The 22,315-nt window shown below is 46.5% G+C and overlaps 1 protein-coding gene across 2 annotated transcripts in view; it reads left to right on the plus strand.

The window, feature by feature from the left end:
* ASPP (Ankyrin-repeat, SH3-domain, and Proline-rich-region containing Protein) overlaps nucleotides 1-22,315 on the plus strand; it is a 78,902-nt gene that overhangs the window by 37,522 nt on the left and 19,065 nt on the right. For both annotated transcript variants that reach the window (XM_070528150.1, XM_070528151.1), the window contains exons 7-10: nucleotides 4,138-4,282; nucleotides 7,209-7,284; nucleotides 10,322-10,473; nucleotides 20,338-20,471. In XM_070528150.1, the coding sequence (XP_070384251.1) occupies nucleotides 4,138-4,282; nucleotides 7,209-7,284; nucleotides 10,322-10,473; nucleotides 20,338-20,471 (507 nt within the window). The remainder of the gene's footprint in view (nucleotides 1-4,137; nucleotides 4,283-7,208; nucleotides 7,285-10,321; nucleotides 10,474-20,337; nucleotides 20,472-22,315) is intronic.

The raw sequence follows: 22,315 nt of genomic DNA on the forward strand, positions 1-22,315 counted from the left end.
GTGTATTCACCATCTCCTAAGCTCTGTCAAGAAAGATGCTCCCAGTAAAGAGGTCACTATTGGAATCACCATAGGAGTCAGGCGCATACATGCTGACTGGTAAAGTTCAAATTATCTGGGGAATGCCAATTTTAGGATAGAAATGATGAAAGTTAGGGTCCATAAATGGTGCGTGGGTGCCAGTTGGGACATTCGTTCAGGATCAAAGTAACTCAAGTCAAATTAACAGAAGTGTACTGTACTTACATACAGTGGCAAGCTTCCTGTAATAACTTGGCATCCACCACACCCTGCAGCTAAGTTTAACTGATGCACACTCATTTTGTCTCAAGTTATAACCAAAGTTGCACTTTTTTTTCCCAGTCAACAACAGAAAAACCTTACAGATGTATGCAAATCTGAGCACTGTAGAAATCAAAGACAGCGAAGCTGTATAAGAGAGTTCTCGCTCTCTTTGGAAGTCCTAGGGGTCTGGTTTGCCATAGCCCAAAATTTATACCCTGGACCTGCAACCACTTCACTAAACTGAGTCTTTGGATATGGTTTACTACATTTGAGCTCAATACTTCTACTGTGTGCTCCTTCATATCCGACACCTGTTCCTGTACACTGCAGCTGTGCCTTTAGTACACCAGCCACAGAACCACACATTGCCACTACCACAGAAAAAAATGTTGCGTAACTCCGCTGCACAGCTTCACTGAAGTTTCTACTCATTCACATTTACAGTCAGCTGAATTTTTGGGTGTACCTGATAATTCGGACATCTTCGTGGCACTGCCGTGGCTTTTGTTGAGCTACTGTATAAGGAGATCTGAAGTTTTGGACGCAGACACCTATCACTGTCCGATTTTTTTTAATGTAGGCCCCGAACAGCAATAATTGAAGTCACCTCTGTCACCATTTAGAATTATCTCGCAGCTTCGAACCAGCACTCTCGTATGCCCCTGCGCTGGGAGCTGTAGTAGTTTTGTGCTGCTGTTAGGCATAGCTGCTTCGATGTTCGCTATCAAGCTTCCTGCTGTTCGAAGCCATGTTTTTCATTTAAAGGATTCACCACTGACGGAAATGGTGCAGATGATCTTAGCCAAATTATTAATTGGTGTGACACCTGGCTAATGACTTTAAATTCATCAAAATGTAAAGTGATGTCCTTCACCCGCAAACGCACTAACTTGGACTATTCTTACTATATTAAAGATGTCTCATTATCTCGGACCTCATCATTTAAATATCTAGGCGTAAATCTTTCAACAAACCTCTCCGGGACTTCTCACATTACCACCATCTGTGCCAGTGCTTCTCGATCACTGGGTTACCTGCGACGTAACCTTCGGAACTCACCTCCACTTATCCGCAAACTGGCATTTCAAACATTTGTTCGCCCTCGACTTGAGTTCACCGCTCCAGTCTGGTCTCCCCACCAAAATTACTTAATTACCATGTTGGAATCAATCCAAAATAGAGCTGCACGTTTCATTTCCCGAAATTATGACTACCGTTGTAGCGTAACTCAAATAAAGATTGATCTTTCACTTCAGCTGCTAAGTAATCGTCGCGACATAGCCCTTTTGTCATTATTTCGTAAATACGCCCACTACACTAACAAACGTTACCTACACCTAGAAACGTCATCGCACACGTCGCACAGATTATACAATCATCATAGCTTCGCACGCATCTACGGCAAAACAGAGGCATTTAACTGGTCTGCAATCCCACGTGCCATTCACCTCAGGAACAACCTTCCCGACAACATAGTTGCGGAAACTGACCGCGAAAAATTCAAGCACTCACTGAACTCCCCTAACCCTTGTTAACCATTAATATCGCACTCACTGTTCTGTGTTATTTTTTCTACCTTTTTATTGCACTGTTATTCGTTTGTAACAAACTTATAGAGTTCCTTTTTATTGTATTCATATGCAGCTTTATGTAGCTAATGTTTCTCTGACTCTTAGGCTGTGCACCTGGCTGTTTTTTTTTATTATTATTGTATGTACTTGATTGTATGCCCCCCTTACTCAATCCCCATGTAGGGGCCTTGTGAGGTACTTTACAAATAATAAATAAAATTAATAAAAAATCATCCCGGTTTCCGAAAGCTAGCTTTGCCGCAATAAAGCTATGTTATGCAGCAAAGCTTATACAATTTATTGCGGCAAAGCATACAAAGAGTGCAGGGGGGCCACTGTCACAGGACAAAAAATGTAACCCTTAACGCTTTGGGGGTCAGTATTTTGCACCAAAGAGAACCCCCAAGGGTTGATTTTCTGTATTGCAGCCCTAAAATCTTCAGTGACCTATTTCGAAAAGACATTTACCACAGTGTTTCAGTGTAACCATAAAGTGAAAAAAAAAAGTATATTTCATAGGTAAACATGCATTGTCTTTTCATGATAACAGATCGGCTTGCATAAATACTTATAATAAGAATTTAAAAAAGTAAATACAGTATAATAGATATATTCTGACTCGGCACTTGGGCAGTAGTCTTCATTGAAGCATTCACCGCTCTAATCCCTTGCAGAAGAGCAAATTCTGTCCAACATGTCCAAAGTGTAATCAAACTGTGTATGTGAGTCCATGCAAGAAAACTCTATGGTTGTGTGCCCATCAGAAAAACCAAATGAGTCAGAGACTTGCATTTGTCCTTCGTCCCATTGCCAACAAGGGGCAATCAGTTTTCGTAAGTCTCAAGAAAAGAAATGCACGTATAGCAGAATCATTCTTATATGGTGGCATTGCTTGTATATACCAGCGCCTGCCTATGAACAGATGTAATCACGCCCCTGTGAGAAATAAACGAACGAGCATCCAGCAGTGGCCCTTTGAGAGATTGGAAACTGGATAGACATCAGGTTTTGTGAGTGTGACAAACTGAAACAGCCCATGAGACAAAACCAAAATGAACCGCCGCAAAGGATGCGTGAGTGGTCACTGACGCACTGGCATAAACAAGCCATGGAATTAAAACCAAGAGACTGCATCGCGAAAAGACAGTTCCTTGTCCCAACACAGGGTAGCAGCACTTGCCGGCACACGTCGAAAAATTGTTGTGTTTATCCAACATACAAATGGCGACATAAGTATGCGGCATCGACCATTCGGGATTGGTACTTGTTTGTGGCGCCATATATTGACATCTTTGACCCTCAGAGGGTTAATTATACAAACGTGCACCTACCATGTCTTGTCGCAGTACAAGCGCCAAGATGCCTAATAATTGTACTGGCAGACCTTTAAAGCTATTTGAAACGTGGCTGTAACAATTTGAGCCCTTGAGGGCAATTAAAATCACGCATTGGTTTTTTCAAACGTTTTCATGATACCTAAGAAGTCATAAAAATCTCACATTCACTGTACTCTGTTTCCTCATAGCCGGCAATGATGCAAAAGCTACTCAAGCGCTGCAGCCAAATAAATGTATAACTCCGAACGTTTCTTGGTGAACGGACCCACCTGTGTCCTGCATCGTCTTCCACAGAGTAATTTTAATACATTCCTACTCTAACGAATAAAGTTAGCTGTTAATGTGGCATCAAACCACATATTTTTTGTAATCTTTGGGCTTCCACCATGTAATGCACTAAGTATCAGTCGCGAATGCAAGCTGTGTGCTGTGGAAGCTGTTCCATGAGCACGGTTGTACAAAGGTACGAATGTGTCGCTTTGTCCATCGTTCTATGGTTGATGCCTGATGCATTTTTTATGTTGCAATTTCTTTGTATATTGTTATTGTTACATGAAATAAACCTTGTATTAAATTACATTGTAAAATCCAAATTCTTGCTGTTATTTAGCATGCACTATTTTTGGTCAAGAATAAGGATAGTGTTAAAAATCTCCAGCCTCCAACAACGTTGCCTGCATTGTATGAAACAGATAATGGCTTCGTATCATCACTATGAGAGAACGCTTAATTCCTATTTGATCTGTCCAAGAAACTTGCCTGCACGTTAAACTTGAAGCTGTGTTAAAATCGTGTTAAGAGTGTGTGAAATTTGGGGGCTCTGATCTCGTGTGGGAAAGCTGTAAGTAGACCAAGAAAAAGCTCTGCCGGCATGAACAAGATAGCGTGTAGTGTTGTGGGCACGGCGACACAGCACGTTTGTCACACTGCCGTTTTCTTCGCAGCCGTTCGGAGCCGCGAACCATTGCCATGGATGGTGCTCCCCCCAGTCCTCCCGAGAGCAGTGAGGGTGAGGAGGAAGACGAGGAGAGGGATGCACCCGACAAGGACCGAGAGCAGACAAACGAAGAGCAGCAGCAGCAGCAGACGGTGTGTGTCCCAGTTGACCGAGATCAGTGAATGTAGCCCCAAACGTGTTTGACAGGTACCTGAAAGAACCACAGAGTTGCATAATGCAGCAGTAGTCGTTGCCAACCTAAGCTTGCAGTGGCAAATACACCACTGTCAAGCTCGGAGAATTTCTACAGATGTAGAAGGGAGATTACATTTCCTGGCTTCTAGGATGTCATCGTAGAGACGTACTCCTTTCAATACTGACATCTCGAGAACCGCGCTTCCGGGTGTAACTTCTACTGAAGTCTCAGGTGGTCACCTAATAGAGCTTTGTGGCTTGACCTGAGGACTTCCAGATGCATCAATAGCTGTAGCATCCAATGCAAGTCCAGTAAGATCATATTCTTTCCAAGAAGATTAGTGCAGAAGGTAAAATTTCGGCACCACCACTCTTCTGAAGAAAGGGCTGCTGTAGAAGAAGTTTGCCTTGCTCATAAAGGATAATAAAGTGTTTGTAGGGTTGAGCAAAGTTAGTAAATGCTGTAGGCTAGTAAATAGCGTATCACTTTTGACTGTGGGAGGTGGAGGGCTCGAAACCTGCCGTGGTCACACCCTGGTAAATGCAGTAAAACCCCATTCATTTTTTGGGGTGGAACCACATAAACATAACATAAAATACAGAAAAACATCATATTCAATAATGCTTACAGCAGCACTACTGACTACATTTATGCAAATATTCAATATTTTCGAATATTCATTAGAATATTGCGCTAGTCGACAGTCACTTGAATTTTAGTATTTGAAGTTTTTGAAGTACTCAAAACGAAAGAATGTAATATTTTTTGTCTATAAGCCACACCCACAATTACTGCTCCCCGAAAAGATAAAAAAATGCTTATGTAGCCCATGAAAAGAACTCTGAACAACAACCAAATCTGTGTAAAAACAGTCTCCTTCTGGATACACAAATCGTCCACATTGTATCTTTGGCCAGCGGCTCTGTAAGGGCCAAGGTGTCCGAAACATGTGTTGTCCTTCTTGAGGCTTCAGTAATCCTACGTTTGCTCTCCTCAAATTCAGTCTGGGTCAGCAGCTTCTTTGTGTGGGCGAATTTTGGCACGAAATTTTCACGTGCCCACATAGAGAGAATCGTTACAGCACGAGATGCTGAAGTGGGCTTCGAGCTGGTGGGCTCCAAGCAGCCTGAGACTATCTTTTGTTTTCGTATTGTGTAGTGTTTTAAGATGGCGATGGGAAAGCAAAACGAAATCAAGCCAGAGGACGACGCCAGAATACGCTGCCTAGGAGAGACAGCGAGAGCTTGTTTCTAATGTTTGCCCAACCCTTGTACATGTGACAATTCTCGCAAAATCTCACTAAAGTGAAACTATCTCCGGAAGCAATCGTATGAGAACGCGTCTCCAGTATTGAATCACCCTCAGCCTGCAAAGGTGGCACTAGGTTCTGTTCATGTGGTTAGCCAGCTGCATAAGTGTTTTCTGTGGCATCACTATCGGGTGATTGCACCCCGCTTTGTTAACCTTGATGTATGTGATGTGTTATGTGGTTGAAATTCCTGGCCTTCAAAACTTAGGCTGGGTCAGAAACGAGACTGGAAAGAATGTTGTAAGTGCGTCATGAAAAAGTGTCGTATAAAAAAATTCTCTTTTCTCTCCTGTTCCTGTCCTTGTCTACAATTTGGTTCGCATATTAAGCCGTAATAAGTATGAACCAATAGCCCAGCAACTACTAGTAGTAAAAACTTTGGCCACCCATTGCAGTGACTCAGCGGATATGACATTCTGCTGTTGAACATGCAGCTATAGGTTTGATGGCCAACGTCAGTGGCCACATTTCGGTGAGGGCAAAGTGCAAGAACACTTGCGTACTTAGATTTGGCCACTTATTAAAAGGACACTAAAAAAAAGATATTAGGTTGAGACAGATTGAAGTGATTATTATTATTTCATATAAAAACACATACACGCAGAGAGAAATAGGGAAGGAGCAAGCTGGCAACTGCCACCGAGAGGGGCACTAGGCCTGCCTACTCTTCAGAAAGGACAGGATAGAAAAGGTGCTTGAAGATAAGGAGAAGGGAAGTAAAGAAGAAAGAAACAGCAAGATGACAGGCCACAAAGCCAAAAGTAAAGCAAAGTATAAAGTGAGCTAGGTAGTAACAAACAGAGCACATTCCCTGAAACAAATAAAAAACAAAGATGTAAACATGCTGGTCGCACTAATTACAAAAAGATGAAAAAGTTACGAAAACAAAGTTAACAAAAAGGTATTTCTTCCCTCGCAAAGTCTCTCACAAACGGAAAGGCAAGCCAGTTTCTTTTAGATAACTAAGCAGTGCGCAATGAGCCTGGTCGCATTGAGAAACACAACCTCTCAGGTACAGTCAATGACTTCCATATTAAGGAATTTGTCACGCATAGCAAGACCGGAGCTTTCCGTAGAAAGAACACAGAAATTATGAATATGAAAAATCCTAGTGGCGCCACCTGCTTTGGACTATCGTACCTCGCTGTGACGTCAGCACTGGCCGATTCACAGAGAGTAGCAGATAAAGAGGTCACATGGAGATTATGTCAACTCACCAGTTGTTGGCATGGGCGATTCAGATTGAGCCGCAGTAATGGGAGCTTAGGTGGCAATTTTTTACACAATGATGTCATGTATTGTTGCGTAGAAAACATGATAGATTTATTCATGAATAATCTGTCGAACTGACTTAGCTCAATATGTTCCTTTAGGAACTCTTATTAAAGAACCCCACGTGCTCAAAATTAATCCCAAGCCCTCCATTACGGCATCTTGAGCCCCATTGTTGCTTTGAGAAGTTAAGCCCCATGAATGAATGAATCAATGAATGAATCAATCAGTCAAACAAAAAAACTTTTGTCAGCCACTGTGCCAGAAAGGACAGACAAATGACTGCTCCTCTTCTCTGCAGGCATCTGGAGAAGGATCTGCAAGTGAGACGGATGGGCCGCAGGCTCAGCCACAGCCAGAACCACAGCAGCGTCCAGGTTAGTGTCAATACTCTGTTTTATTGTACATTTAGTATAAAATACTGATCATTAGAAAATGTACCACAATGGTTAATATTTACGCATTTTGTGCATGAAAACCAGGTGCTGCACATAACTGGAAGTATACTCTCATTGGTGACAAGAATGTTGTTAGCTATCAATAACTTTGGCACCCAGGAATCTTGATGTACCATAACTTTTATAACGGTAACAACAGTTTGGGTGTGTTAGCACGAAATACAACTCGGTTTGTATACAGTGCAGTCCAATTAATTATAACGGTACCACATATAATGATATATTGGTTATAACAATGAGTTGACTTCAGAGTATCAGCTTATGCTTTAGGGCTATGAGAAAAAAACACATATATAACGATATATTATTGACCGCATATCAGATGTAATGAATGACCGAGATTCTGCCTTTTGGGCGGCATTTTCCATGCATAATAATAGCGAAATTTGCGTTCCCCTTGGGGGTACATGGCTTTCGCATCACGAAAAGTGGGCAAAAAATTGATTTTTTTAATATCACAATTTGAGTTTCTATAACTCTTTTTCTATCTGATTCCGAAATATCATCACAGTAAACAATGTAGAAGTGCTTTAAAAAATTTGTTTTTTCAGCAAACGTTGTTAAAAATTTCGTGGAAATCAAGAAAGAACAAAGTGACATTATGTCTGGAATGGTGTACCTGGCACTGCCATCTTAGTCTCGTTGGAAAGCACATTTCCCCATCTTCAAATTTGCCGTTTCAGCTGTCTCCTCCATACAGAAACAAGCGCACAAAGAGCAAATGATTGAAGGTCATGCCGGAGTCTGCGATTGGCCGCACCCGCCACGTGACTCCAGCGTGGTTCGCCATTAATCTGGTGCTCGCATCTTCTGCTCGGCTCTTTGTACCTCGCGAGCCTGGGCATCTCCACTCGCTGTAATCTCGACGTAACAAAACGGGTGCTACACGAATGTCGCAGTAGCGTGGTCAATCCCTACGTTTGTGGACATCTCAGACCCGTGGCTAAGCATTCTGAGCATTGGCGAAGCAGACTTCGCGGCCAAGATTCGGTGCGCGGAATCCTTGGACATGTGGCTAAGCCTTTCAGCACTCGGTGTTTCGACATTCGTGGCCAAGCGCATCGCGCACGTAGTCCTCGGACCTGCAGCTAAGCACTTCACGCATAGGAGTCTCCAACTTGGCGATCAAGCACATCGCACGTGGACTTCTCGGACCCTCGCCTAAGCATTTTGTGCATCAGCACCTCCGACTGCGCGACTAAGCACATCGAGCGTCGACTCCTCGAGCCCGCGACTAGGCATTTCGCGCATCGGCACCTCGGATTGCGCGGCTAGGTATTTCACGCGTTGTCACCTTGAACTGTGTGACTAAGCACATCGAGCACGACTCCTTGTATCTGCAGCTAGGCATTTCGAACTTTGGTAACCTGGACCCACAACCAAGCATATTGCGCACTCACTCTATTATCATATTGTCACGATAGCCCGTAAATATATCCATCATACCACCCCATCATAAAAGAACCTCATCATGAGCTCTGTTCACTAGGCCCCTTGGGCTGGCACAGACGCCTGGCTGCAGGAGTGATTGAGGCATCATACAAAAGTAAAATTCTGGAAACCACCTAGCAGCTGTATATCTATCACTGGCTCTCTGATCTGAAGTTCCGCAGCCATTGGCAAGTGAAGATGACTTGGGAGGCTGCTGACACTCGGAGCCTTCATTCAGGGCAATTCTAGCAAAAGAAAAAAAAATGCCTCCCTGATTGCTTGATCAGTGACCTTGATTATGAGAAGAATATTTACAGAATAAAAATTAGTTAGAGTGCTTATGGAAGGCATCACCTAATCCTGTCTGGGTGCTTACCACCGTCCTTGAAAAGAAAAGTACAATTATTACATTCTGCCGGTGTTAACATATGGGGCAGAAACTTGGAGGTTAACCATGAAGCTCGAGAACAAGTGAAGGACTGCGCTCAGAGCAATGGAATGAAAAATGCTAGCCTTAACGTTAACAGACAGGAAGAGAGCAGTGTGGATCAGAGAGCAAACGGTGATAGCCAATATTCCACTTCACATTAAGAGAAAAAAATGAAGCTTGGCAGGCTATTTAATGCGTAGTGTAGACAACCGATGGACCATTAGAGCTACAGAATGGGTGCCAAGGGAAGTGCAGTTGAGGACGGCAGAATACTAGATGGGGCGAAGAAATTAGAAAATTTGCAGGTGCAAGTTAGAATCAGCTAGTGTAAGACAGGTGTATTTGTAAATTGCTGGGAGAGGTCTCTATCCTACAGTGAACATAAAAATGGGGTGATGATGATTATGATGATGATTATGCGTGTTCACGGAGTCCTACTGCCTTTTGCATTTAAAAAAAGTGTAGATTGCTTTAATATGTAGGCCATTAAAAGCAGGTAAAACGCAGTAAACTAATCCACAAGCTCAAAGATCAGACAATCCATGCACTATCGTCATTCCCAAGGGTTTGAACAATGACAGCGCCAGATTTCTTTCTAGTAATTATTGTTGCAAATGCTGTGGTCTTTGTAATGCAAAGCATTAATGATTTGTAGAGAACAATTGTATGAATAATGTAACTGTTGTGTAGCAAACGGTTACGTAGAGATTATACGCTGCAGTGTTTATATTTATAGTGACACTTTCTGATGGCAAGATATGAGATAAAAACCAAACTAAAGCTCAGTGGCACATACCTAATGGCCCCAGTGCACATGCCCAGTGCACATACCCAGTGCACACACCCATTGTACATACCCAGTCGTCCCTGTGGCACATAATTGTAGACTGCACGATCGCCGGCATCGGTTCGTCTGCAAAAAGCTGGCTGCACTCTGTGAAAAATTGTTTGCATTAAAATTGATGTGGTATCTAATGAGAAACACCAGTTGATCTGGACAATTGCTGTTGCATTCAAAAAGTACGGGAAGGTCGACGTGATGTTGCTGTGTCATCTCTGTCTCATTGTGTCAACTTGTCCGTGTGGCGCATGCAGCAAGGGGCAACCTGCGCTCCGGGGGCAGTACGGGCGGCAGTGGGGGTCGCCGCAAGAAGGGTCCCCAGCGAGTGAGCTTTGACCCCTTGGCCCTGCTGCTGGACGCGGCCCTCGAGGGGGAGCTCGACCTGGTGCGCACCACGGCCGCCCAGGTGCGTGCGTTTACCACTGCTCGCTGTCTCATAAAAAATTCTTGCAGAACCCATCTCATAACGACTGTCAACGTTGACCCCCCCCTTTCAAGCCTTGGACGAGCTGAGTTCGTGTAAGCATTTTTTGTAAAAATGGTCAAGGTGGATCTATGCTCGTCGACGGTGCTTTTCATTTTCTAGTAAACCCACGGACGAGCTGGTTTTACCTCAGTAATTAGACAGAGCACACGATGGCCACACAAGCAGGAGCAAGATTATTTTGGTGGAAGTAAAAGTGCAGCGATGATTTGAGTCATCCTGAAGATGAAGTGTATTGTTCTTTGAGTCGAGAAGACACCAAGATTCTCGATGCACTCAGCTTGTCTTCTGAGAGTGAGTATCACATATGGTATAAAGGGTGTCCCTCATAACTTGAGCCAAACATTAAAAACATGCAGATGCCATGCAGCTAGACAGAACCAAGGTAATGATGTTTGCCGTCGCTTGGAGATACTCAGATTATCTTTTTGTTATACCTAATTAGATAATTAGTGTTAACTAATTGATTTCTCAAATACAGGCAACGATCGATTTTTCGGACCCTCTAGGGAACGTAAAAATGTCCAAAAATTCAGGCAGTCTTAAAAAATGAATGCATGCAAAAAACGCACTTTTTCTTTTTTCTCGAATCTAGAGGTAAAGGGCGAAGTACCAGACTTCCGAAACCCTGCCAAAGCATCAGTGAAGTGGCTATAAAAAGAGGCATTCAAAAACTCTGTATGTAGCCGACTGCCGGTTTATTATGTACATGTGCATCGTCGGGCAGCCAGTGTTATTGTTGCAGTGGCTTGAAGAACTTGCTGATTGTTGTTTGGACAGTGTTCCAGTTGCATGCGATCATATTCGCCTCGATCTGAGCAAGAGTCATGTCAGCACTGTACACCGATGAAAGAGTCAATAGTGCTCGCGTCAACTCGGCGCTTGTAGGCGGCGCAGGCATTGGCTCCTCATTTTCAACATCGGAGTCTTCTGAATCCCCCACAACCTGACGGACTATTCCCTCGTCAGTCAGTTCTGCGCATAAGTCGAGCTCGTTGTCAGCGTCAACAAACTGTTAAAAAGTTATTTCCGCGGGTATGGGAACCCCAGCAGAGCGGAGCCGATGCCGAAGTCCTTGCTCACATCAGCCTGCGATCGGCCGCTCACAACTTGCCTAAAAAGCCGCTTCTCCATCGTAAACCGACGGTACTGCTTTCCGCGCTTCGATGCCATCGGCGAGGACGACGAAGAAGGAGTGCGGGCCATCGAAGGCAAGCGAAATCCTCAAGTTGCGAACAGTGGAGTTCGCTGACGAGCGGCGAAGCACCTAGGCTTAGCGTTGCAGAACACACTTGACACACCAGCACAACCACACACAACGCTAGCCAAAACGTGGCCTGCCCAAAAAAACGAAATGGCGCCGCTCCGGAAACTCCGCCTGAGGCGGAAGTGCGGCGATAACATAGCCAGCGTGGCTAGACCAAATCGGTGTGTGACGGCTAGATTCGGCTAGTTGCGGTTCAAAGCGGTGATATGCTTCGGCTGCAAGTCGATTTCCTTCGCAAGGGCACTGCGCAAGGAGCCAAAGGGCCTTCCGTCGCGTCAAAAAGTCAAGAAAATTGGACGGCGGGGGCTTCGAGCGTCCGAAACTTCCAATGTCCTTATACATTGATTCTATGGGGCTCGTGGCGGTGCCGCGAAGACGTCCGAAATATCAGGCATGTCCGAAAATTCAGTCGTTGACTGTATTCTAATTCGATGAAAAGTGTCAAAGAAAATTGTATAGCAATGTGAAAAACTCCTATACAGTTTCCTCTTGCTCGATACACGCTACATAACATGAATGTGTTTTTCCAAGCGTGAAGGAAGATCATGCTTTTTTTTTACGATGCAGAAATTCGATAACTTCTTGTGAACTGTGGTTCAGAGGACCTTAGCATTGGTTAAGGTGTCTCTACACACGACAAAGATGGGGATGAATTGGGCATCCTATCCTGGCTGTGGAACACTGACTGTCATAATTGAAATAATTAATGAGCATGTCTTAATTTTTGGTTGAATTTACAGCTTCAAAAACTATATAAAATGTTCAGCGACATATTGCGAATAAGTGGAATTTGAATTCAAAGCATGCTAATGTGTTACCTGGAAACTTAACTTGTTGCACTTTAGAAAAACCTCCTTCAGACAGCGGGCAGAAAAACACAAAACTACCTGCAACCAAAAGCATAAGAGTAGGGGTGTATGAATATCAATATATTCAAATACAAATCGATTACAGATACTTAGCTTTGAATAATTAATAATGATATGCACGTGCAGTTATTAGAAAGTTGAGTTATTTTAACTTGTTGGAACGTCACGCTTACATTGTCAATGATAAAACAATTAGAATAGTAAGCCGATATACTAAAAGACTTTATATTTGGCTCATGTTAACTTCTAAAATTGAATAATTCCCACTAGCTGTCTGTTCTCAATTGAACCTTATGCCAGCTACCACTCATTGCATTTGCTGTCAAGCGATAACCTCAGGATAACCTCAGGCACCGATCTTCGCGAAAACAAACGCTTACAAGTACAGTTTTTTCCCTCGAACAGTGAACGATTGGAAATCACTTCCCATTAGTGTATTTCAGTCTAAAGATTTCATGGCTGCATTGCAAAATCATTTTTGTGCAAGTTAGCGATGTTGACGGTATCATTTGTGCTTCTTTTAGTGTATTATGTTCATTTCATGTTGCATTTTATACGCTTTTCGGTGTTTTCTTGTTTGTGACATGCCCCTCCTGCTTGGGCCAAAGTATTGGCCTGCAGTATTATTAAATAAATAAATAAATAAATAAATAAATAAATTGTAACGAAGAAGAGTAGCCGCCTGCGCCACAGCACCATCGCTACCGGCATGAGCTCGTGGTTGCTGTCTTTCGCCGAACGCTTGTGACAGCTACCCGTTCGCGCCCGTTGCTAATAAATCTCCTAGCAAGTGGTGGACGTGCTGGGTTTCGACCACCCTGGAACTTCGGAGTCGCACTCTACCCCCCATCATGCCCGACGACGCACGCACTCCTCCAGCTCCTCCAACGGCGCCGGCCACCTTGGTTTGTGCCGGTGCCTTGCGTCAGCGAGATCCCCCTATCTTCTCCGGCACAGATGACAAAGACGTTGAAGATTGGATTTCGTCTTATGAGCGAGTGAGTGCCCATAACCAGTGGGACGACGTTACCAAGTTGAGAAACGTCGCCTTTTATCTTACGGACGTTGCGAAACTATGGTTTCTCAACCATGAAGCCGACCTCACTTCGTGGTTGGTCTTCAAGACCAACTTTACCCAAGTTTTTGGTCGGCCTGCAGTAAGAAAGCTTCGTGCAGAACAACGTTTGCGCACACGTTCCCAAGAGACCGGAGAAAACTTCACGAGCTACATTGAGGACATTGTCGACCTTTGCAAACGGGTGAATGCGTCAATGTCAGAGGAGGAGAAGATCAAACATATAATGAAGGGTATTCAGGACGACGCATTTCAAATGTTATTATCGAAGAGTCCTCACTCTGTCGCTGAAGTCATCGAATTGTGCCAGAGTTACGACGAGTTGCGCAGGCAACGGCTTCACACCCGACGTCCCACCCCGCCTGCCGACTCTCTATCCAGCCTTGGGGTCGACGACTACAACCATGCTACTCTCTTCATCAAAATCCAGGAATTCGTTCGCGCAGAGGTCGCCCGCCAGCTATCGTTGATATCTTCTGTCCAGGAACCACCCCCTGCTTTGCATCCTACGATCCGCGACTTCATTCAAGAACAAGTCTCTCAAGCCGTTCCTCCAGCCGTTGAGCAGCCACCAGTCACGGCTCCTCTCACTTACGCTGAAGCAGTTTCCCGATCTCGTCCACAAGCGCCCCTGCCGCCCTCTATGCATCGACCACCGACATTTTTGCCGCCATCTATGCCGCTTCACGACCGCCGGCATTTTCCTCCTATGCCGCTGCCCGACCGACAGCCTTTTCCGAATCCTCAACCACGACTCGGACCTTACCCCCACCAGTGGCGCACCTTCGATGACCGCCCAATATGTTTTGCTTGCGGTGGTGCTGGTCACGTGGCGCGCCATTGTCGTCGTGGCATGCCTCCTCTTCAGAACATCCGGCGGGCGCCACCTTTCCCCGCTCCGTTTTCCTCGTCGCCTTCCAGCCTTCCTACTTCTTCCTTTTCCCCTGACCGCCCAACCGCCTCTACTCGCCGCTCACCATCTCCCCGCCGTCGCTCGCTTTCTCCGATGCGGCGTCGTCCCGTGTCCACCGAGCAGGAAAACTGATGGCCGCAGTTCCCGAGGCACGAACTGCGTCCACGTCGCAATGCCCAAGTCCTCGTCCCTCTCCAGCCAACGTCATCGAAGTCTCTGTCGAAGGAATCGCCGTCCTGGCGCTTGTAGATACAGGAGCCGCCGTATCCGTAATTTCCGCCGAACTCTGCCGCACACTACGAAAGGTTTTGACGCCTCTCTCCGACTTCTCCCTTCGAACCGCGAACGCTCAAAATATAACGCCTCTCGCTGCCTGTACTGCTCGCGTCTTCATTCAAGGTCTACTGTATACCGTCGAATTCGTCGTGCTGCCCACTTGTTCCCATGACATCATATTAGGCTGGGACTTCCTTGCAAATAATAACGCCGTTATTGACTGTTGTCACGCCGAACTCGAACTTTCTGCACTTCCAGACGTCAAGCCTATCGACAACGACCCTTCCAGTGTTAAACTGTTTGTTTCCGAAGACAATTCCGTCCCTCCACGCTCTTCCCTGCTTGTGCCCGTGTCGTGCGCCGCTATTTCTGATGCCACTGTTTTCTTTACGCCCTCTGAGCTGTTCATTCGCCGCCGATGTTGTCCGCTGCCCTTTGCTCTCCTTACTCTTCGCAATGGCGTCACGAAAATGGTCGTCGACAATCCCACGGCCTGCCCTTTAGCTTTATCTCATGGTGAATGCCTAGGACTTGTTCAACCAGTCGACACCTTTTGCATCTTTGACACTCCTGCCGTTTCTACTTCTGCGGGCCTTGGCGCACTTACTTGTGACTCTGCGGTTGATCAGTCACTCCTCGACGCTTTCCACTGCTCCATCGACGATGGCACGTCATCTTCAGAACGAAGCCAGCTTATTGCTCTCCTGCAGAGGTTCCGCGCTTCTTTCGACAGCCATGCTTCCGGTTTGGGCCGCACATCGACCGTTTTTCACCAAATAGATACCGGCAGTCACGCACCTTTACGGCAGCGCCCTTACCGAGTTTCCGCCTCTGAGCGCCGTGTCATTGACCACCAGGTTGCTGACATGCTCAAGCGTGGCGTTGTGCAGCCTTCCAACAGTCCCTGGGCATCACCGGTCATCCTCGTTAAGAAAAAGGATGGCTCTATTCGATTCTGCGTCGACTACCGACGTCTGAACAAGATAACGCGCAAGGACGTTTACCCGTTACCGCGCATCGACGACGCCCTCGACTGTTTGCAGGGAGCTGAATTCTTTTCTTCGCTGGATTTACGTTCCGGATACTGGCAAGTCCCCTTGGCACCATCTGATCGACCTAAAACAGCATTTGTGACACCTGACGGATTGTACGAATTCATCGTAATGCCTTTCGGCCTGTGCAATGCTCCCGCCACTTTTGAGAGAATGATGGATAATATTTTACGCGGCCTGAAATGGAACACATGTTTATGCTACCTGGATGACGTAGTTGTCTTTTCCGCTGATTTCCAAACCCATCTCAGCCGTCTCGAGCAAGTTCTCAAATGCCTTACTGTCGCGGGACTTCAACTTAACTTAAAAAAATGTCGTTTTGGTGCCCGAAAGCTCCCTATTCTTGGCCATGTTGTATCACGAGACGGCGTCCTTCCGGATCCAGCCAAGCTCCGCGCTGTCACTGACTTTCCGCAACCAAAGAAGTTAAAAGAGCTTCAAAGTTTTCTTGGTTTATGCTCATACTTCCGACGTTTCATTCGAAATTTCGCTTCCATAAGTGCACCCCTGACAGCCCTTCTAAGTGGCGACAAAGAACTTTCCGCTTGGTCGCCCGCCTGTGATGACGCCTTCACGAAATTACGCCGCCTGCTAACCTCGCCACCTATCCTCCGCCACTTCGATCCTGCAGCGCCCACAGAGGTCCACACCGATGCCAGCGGCATCGGACTTGGCGCCGTACTCGCACAACGAAAAGCGGGCTTTGATGAATATGTCGTTGCCTACGCGAGCCGAACTCTGACAAAGGCCGAGGCTAATTACTCTGTTACAGAGAAAGAGTGTTTAGCCATTATTTGGGCCCTTGGAAAATTCCGTCCTTATTTGTATGGTCACCCTTTCGATGTCATCACTGACCATCACGCCCTTTGTTGGCTGTCTACCCTTAAGGACCCATCTGGCCGACTTGCTCGCTGGGCCCTTAAGCTACAGGAGTACGACATCCGCGTCCTCTACCGTTCCGGCCGCAAACACACGGACGCTGACGCCCTTTCTCGCTCACCGGTCTCCGCTGACTGCGCTTGCCTATCCGCCCTTGAGCCCACAGTTCCATCTCATGCACTGCGCAACATGCCGTCGGAGCAGCGCAAGGATCCCTGGATCAGTGCTCTCATCAGCATCCTTTCTGATCCATCCACCTCATCACCATCGCGCGCTCTTCGCCGCCAGGCTACCCACTTCTGCATTCGCGACGGCCTTCTTTATCGTCGTAATTACCTCTCTGACGGTCGCAAGTGGCTTCTCGTGATACCCCGCCATCTCCGTGACCTTATCTGCGACGCTTTCCACGCAGACCCTCAGTGCGCACATGCCGGCCTCTTCAAGACCTATGCTCGACTACGCATCCGATTTTATTGGCGAGGCATGTATAACTACGTCAGAAAGTTCATTCGCTCCTGCGCTCCGTGCCAACGCCGAAAATTACCTCCCGGACAAGTCTACCCGTCACAACCCCTTCCCTGCCCTCGTCGGCCTTTTGATCGTGTTGGCATAGACATCTACGGACCGCTACCCTCCACACCAGCAGGCAACCGCTGGATTATTGTTGCAGTGGATCACTTAACCCGCTATGCTGAAACAGCTGCTCTGCCGACTGCCACCGCCCGCGACGTTGCATCGTTCCTATTACGACATTTCGTTCTTCGCCACGGTGCCCCTCGCGAACTTCTGAGCGACAGAGGCCGCGCCTTTCTTTCCGATGCTTTGAAGGCACTACTCGACGAATGCCGAATCGTTCACCGCACCAGTACAGCGTACCATCCGCAAACTAACGGCATGACCGAGCGCTTCAACCGTACTCTTGGCGATATGCTCTCCATGTACGTCGCCTCTGATCATTCAAACTGGGACCAAGTTCTCCCTTTCGTGACGTATGCGTACAATACTGCGACCCAGGCAACTACTGGTTTTTCCCCTTACTTTCTCCTATACGGACGAGAACCTTCTACTACTCTCGATACTATTCTGTCATATACACCTGACGCGTCCGAAAGTACTCCGCTATCTGAAGCTGCTCGTCATGCTGAGGAATGCCGCCAGCTTGCCCGCTCTTTTTCCACCGAGGACCAGTGGCAGCAGCAATCCCGTCAACCTGCCGGCCGTTCTGCACCAACTTTTTTGCCTGGCTCTCTCGTATGGCTTCGGGTACCCGCTACTACACCCGGCCTCTCCTCAAAACTTGTCGCAAAGTACCTAGGACCCTACCGCGTTCTCGAGCAAACGTCCTCCGTCAATTACATCGTAGAGCCCCTCACGCCATCGACGGACCTACGCCATCGCGGCCGCGAACTTGTCCACGTCTCTCGCCTTAAGCCGTACTACGACCCAATAGTAGTCTCTTCGCCTTGATCCGCCAGGATGGCGCCTTTTTCTGCGGAGGGCGATTGTAACGAAGAAGAGTAGCCGCCTGCGCCACAGCACCATCGCTACCGGCATGAGCTCGTGGTTGCTGTCTTTCGCCGAACGCTTGTGACAGCTACCCGTTCGCGCGCGTTGCTAATAAATCTCCTAGCAAAATAAAATTTGGGGTGGTGCCTGCAAAAAAGAGTGCATGCATCTTCGCTGTCTGCACACCCATACCCCTTGCTTCTCCAGGCGAATTTTTGGTGTCAGTGGCAGCGTTCCATATAAAGTCAAAGTGCAATAACAACGTAAGCTGTAGGTGTGAGCGAAAGTTTGCACAGATGAGCCGAGGAGTATGGTGGCTTGATGCGGTGGGGTGTCCTCTCGGGCTCACATGCGCGCCTTCTTGCGCTCAAGAGGGTGAGCAGGGAAATGAGTGCACACTAGGAGGGGAGGGAGGGGGCATGTTTGTGCATACCTCCTCTTCTACTTCAGCTACGGCGGCTGAACGTGGCCACGTACATCCTGTCTTGGAGGTAATCTGCAGTCGTTTCAAAGGCTAGCCTTCCAGATATAGCTGGTGGCTTCATGGGCACCGTGTTCTCGTGTACCTGGTTCGCATTAAAGCTAAAGGCAGCACAAAAGGGAATTCGCTCAATGCTGCTGCTGCTCTTCATCACGCCAGCATTCTGACGCGAGTGTCCGCAGTCACCTAGTTAGATGTGTTCATGTTTTCATGTGCGTGCATGACAACATGTTTGTTAATTTAGTTAGGAAGTGAATGTTTATGCAGATGATAAAACGACCAAGCTTACTTTGTATACCTCTCTAACAATTTGCTGTTGAAATCAGTGCAGCGCTTGTCGAGCAAAACTGTGACTTCCTTTTTTTAGATTAGATAGAAACAAACGCTAAGAGCTGTGTTTGCTCCTGCAAAGCCAGCAATATGTTCTATTTGTTTCAAATATTCGTATCCAACAGAACATATGAAAATTTTTAGAGTGCTTAGACGGCAGTTGCTGTGGCAAGCACCGGCATCGGTGTAACTGAGCAAATGTGCACAACTAAAGATGAAAATGAACACGGAGCTCAGCGGGGGATGAAAGAAGCGAGGAGGAAATCTGAGGAGGAGGGTTCAGTGGATCCATGAGGTGGAAAGCGGAGGAGGAGGGAATGGTGAAAGGGTGAGAAGAAAGCGTAGTGTGGCGACAATCGCGACAAGGTGGTGCCAGGGTATCACGTACCGTCTGGGAGGTCTGTGGGCGGCGGCTGCTGTGAATCTCACCCGCGCATCACCCACACGCTGCCTCTCACGATTTCTAGATTAGCGTGGCATTTGCGCAACACTTCGCTCCGTTTACAACATGCTGCACGAGACAGATGTCCGCACGAGCCAATACGCATATCGCAAAATGAAAACATGTATAGAGCTGCACTCAAATTTTGCATTAGGGAGTATCAATCGTCGGTGAACTTTGAATACCAAGTTTTTGAGTCAAGTACAAATATTGGAAATGCAATATTTGATAATATAAATTTTCAAATATTCGCACACCCCTAGCTAAGAGGCAGTTGTTGGCAAATCGCTAGCGCCCTGAAGGAGCGCTCTTGACGTTGTGTGCCAGCAAGCTTTGGTGGATATTGGGACATATGTAGGCAGTAGCCAGGTGGTTCTAAGTAATAAAAGACATTTGTTAGATGTAGCTGTGTGCTTGCCTGTGTGGGCATGTAAGCACTTGCAATGTAACCTTCAGAATAAGCTCAGTATAAGGATGAAGACAACACTGTGTGAAGGTACAAGATCTAGTACTGTATTATGAACTGGTACTGTGAAAGTAATTGATAGGCTAATAGTAATAAGTTTTAAAGTTTGCTTCTTCTTCGAGCGTTGGGGTGTATGATATGAGTGGTGTATGCGTTTCCACATAATGAAGCACTCAGACCACAATTTCAGTGCAAAGTGTGATGGCTAAAAGTATTGCATATGTGTGCAGGTTCCCAACCCGAGTGCAGCCAACGATGAGGGAATCACGGCACTGCACAACGCAATCTGCGCAGGCCACCTAGACATTGTCAAGTTCCTGGTCGAGTTTGGCTGTGACGTCAATGCACAGGACAGCGACGGCTGGTGGGTCTTCTTTTAATGTGAACCTTTCGTTGGGGAGTTGGACAGGCTGTGTGCTGTGCTTGGCAGTCAAACAGGGAGAGGGTGACTGTGGAGAAGCAGTTTTAGGCTGTCATCAGCTGCTGCAAAGGAAGGAATGCCTGTGCTTGGTATGCAGCGTAACGAACATGCCCAGCCTTGCACAATTCACTGTTTTAGCTCGTCATAAGTGCATTACCGTTTACAAAATACCAGGTTACCAGAGTCGTGGGTGGCAGTGGCGGCACTGGTAGCGACATCTTGTGACACTTTGTTGAACCACGACACGTTAGAGGTGTTTTTGATACATAGGTGTTCTCATCAACGGAAAGTGGACAGGCTGTGTGTTAATGACTATGTTGCTGCCAAGTCTTCACAGCAGCAGCTAAGTAGAATATAGTTGGTCATTGCAATAATAACTCTTGTGTCCTCTTCGGTTAGACTCTGCACCACAACATGGTGCCACCAAAGTGGCTAGTTGACGTCTACATAATGCAAAGCATTGCAGCACGAGACTCCAACGCATGCCAAGTGGGTGAGGCCCGAGTGGCCCAAGACTCGCATTGTTGCTTTGCTATTGTGCAGCGTTTTAAGACGGCGACAGGAAGCCGAAACAAGATGGAGCTGGTGAGCAACGCCAAACCACGATGCTGCCAGAGCAAAACATGACACTGTCTTCGCGCCCCCTGCAGCAGTGACCAGCGGCACATTCGGGTTATTGCCTATTACAATCACCAGTGTGCTTCCAATGGCACTATGCCACACACATTGTTTGACAGATAGCTCAAGATGCGTATCGCAATAAGGTTAGTGGTAATAGCTGTGAGTGTGACGTGCAACTACCCACAGGAATATTTGCTGGTATCTCGAGAGAAAACAGAGTGCATGCCGACATTTTAACGGAATGTGGGTGGACGAGTGCTGCAAAAGCTGCCGTGGATGGTGGTTACTGTTCTCATTTGTGCCTGCACACGACTTTTCTTGTTCGTATGGGATCTAGCTGCTGGAGCCGAAAACCGTATCGTGCTATCACAGCTCGGCATTGTGCTGAACGTTGGTGCGGAAAGATTTTGCTTTCCGAAAATGTATTAACCGGTGAGAAGTGTAACTGTATTAGGTCATTTTTTTCTATTCTCAATCACAAACTCAAGCACCAGGAAATCGTACGAAGTGGATCTTATCAACAAGGTTTTACTGTAGTTGCAACACTCCTTCAAAGGTCAAAAAATGCATGGATTTGAAGTATTATCTTAATTAAGCAAAGATTTCCTACAATGGGATGTAACGAACCAGTTTCTATTCGAATGAAGATTTACTGACCTGTTACAAGTTGATAAAGCCGTAATCTAGCCATGTGCAATGCTGCTAATAACTCATCGAATGCAGCAGTTTAGTACTCCCATGAGGTTTCTACCACCTGGCAACATACCAAAGTGTCCTTGCTGCTGAGACAGCAGCCATGGTCTCCGAGATCTAGTGGTGTACTGAGTGTGATGCCTATTGTGGAGACCACGCAATAGATGACGCACTTCTTTATTCTGCTGCCACCGACTTCCATGCTCTGTGTACACAGCGTGTTGCATTTAAGGCCCATAAGAGGCTTTAGCTGTGTCTTTTTACTATCATGCTGAAATAAAGTTAAAGGGCCCCTGAAACGGTTCGGACAAATTTTGTAGACGCGTAGGGTACAGCTTAAGTAGAACATTCGCACCACAATTTAAATGAAGCATTACGTATTAATGGAGCAAGTGATTACAAGTTGTCCTCCTCCCTAGCCGTGCTTTTCCTCCTCAACTCGTTCGCCGAGCAATCGGGGCTAAGCTCCGCCT

This window comes from Dermacentor albipictus, chromosome 10 (assembly GCF_038994185.2).
Source record: "Dermacentor albipictus isolate Rhodes 1998 colony chromosome 10, USDA_Dalb.pri_finalv2, whole genome shotgun sequence".
Lineage (NCBI taxonomy): Eukaryota > Metazoa > Arthropoda > Arachnida > Ixodida > Ixodidae > Dermacentor > Dermacentor albipictus.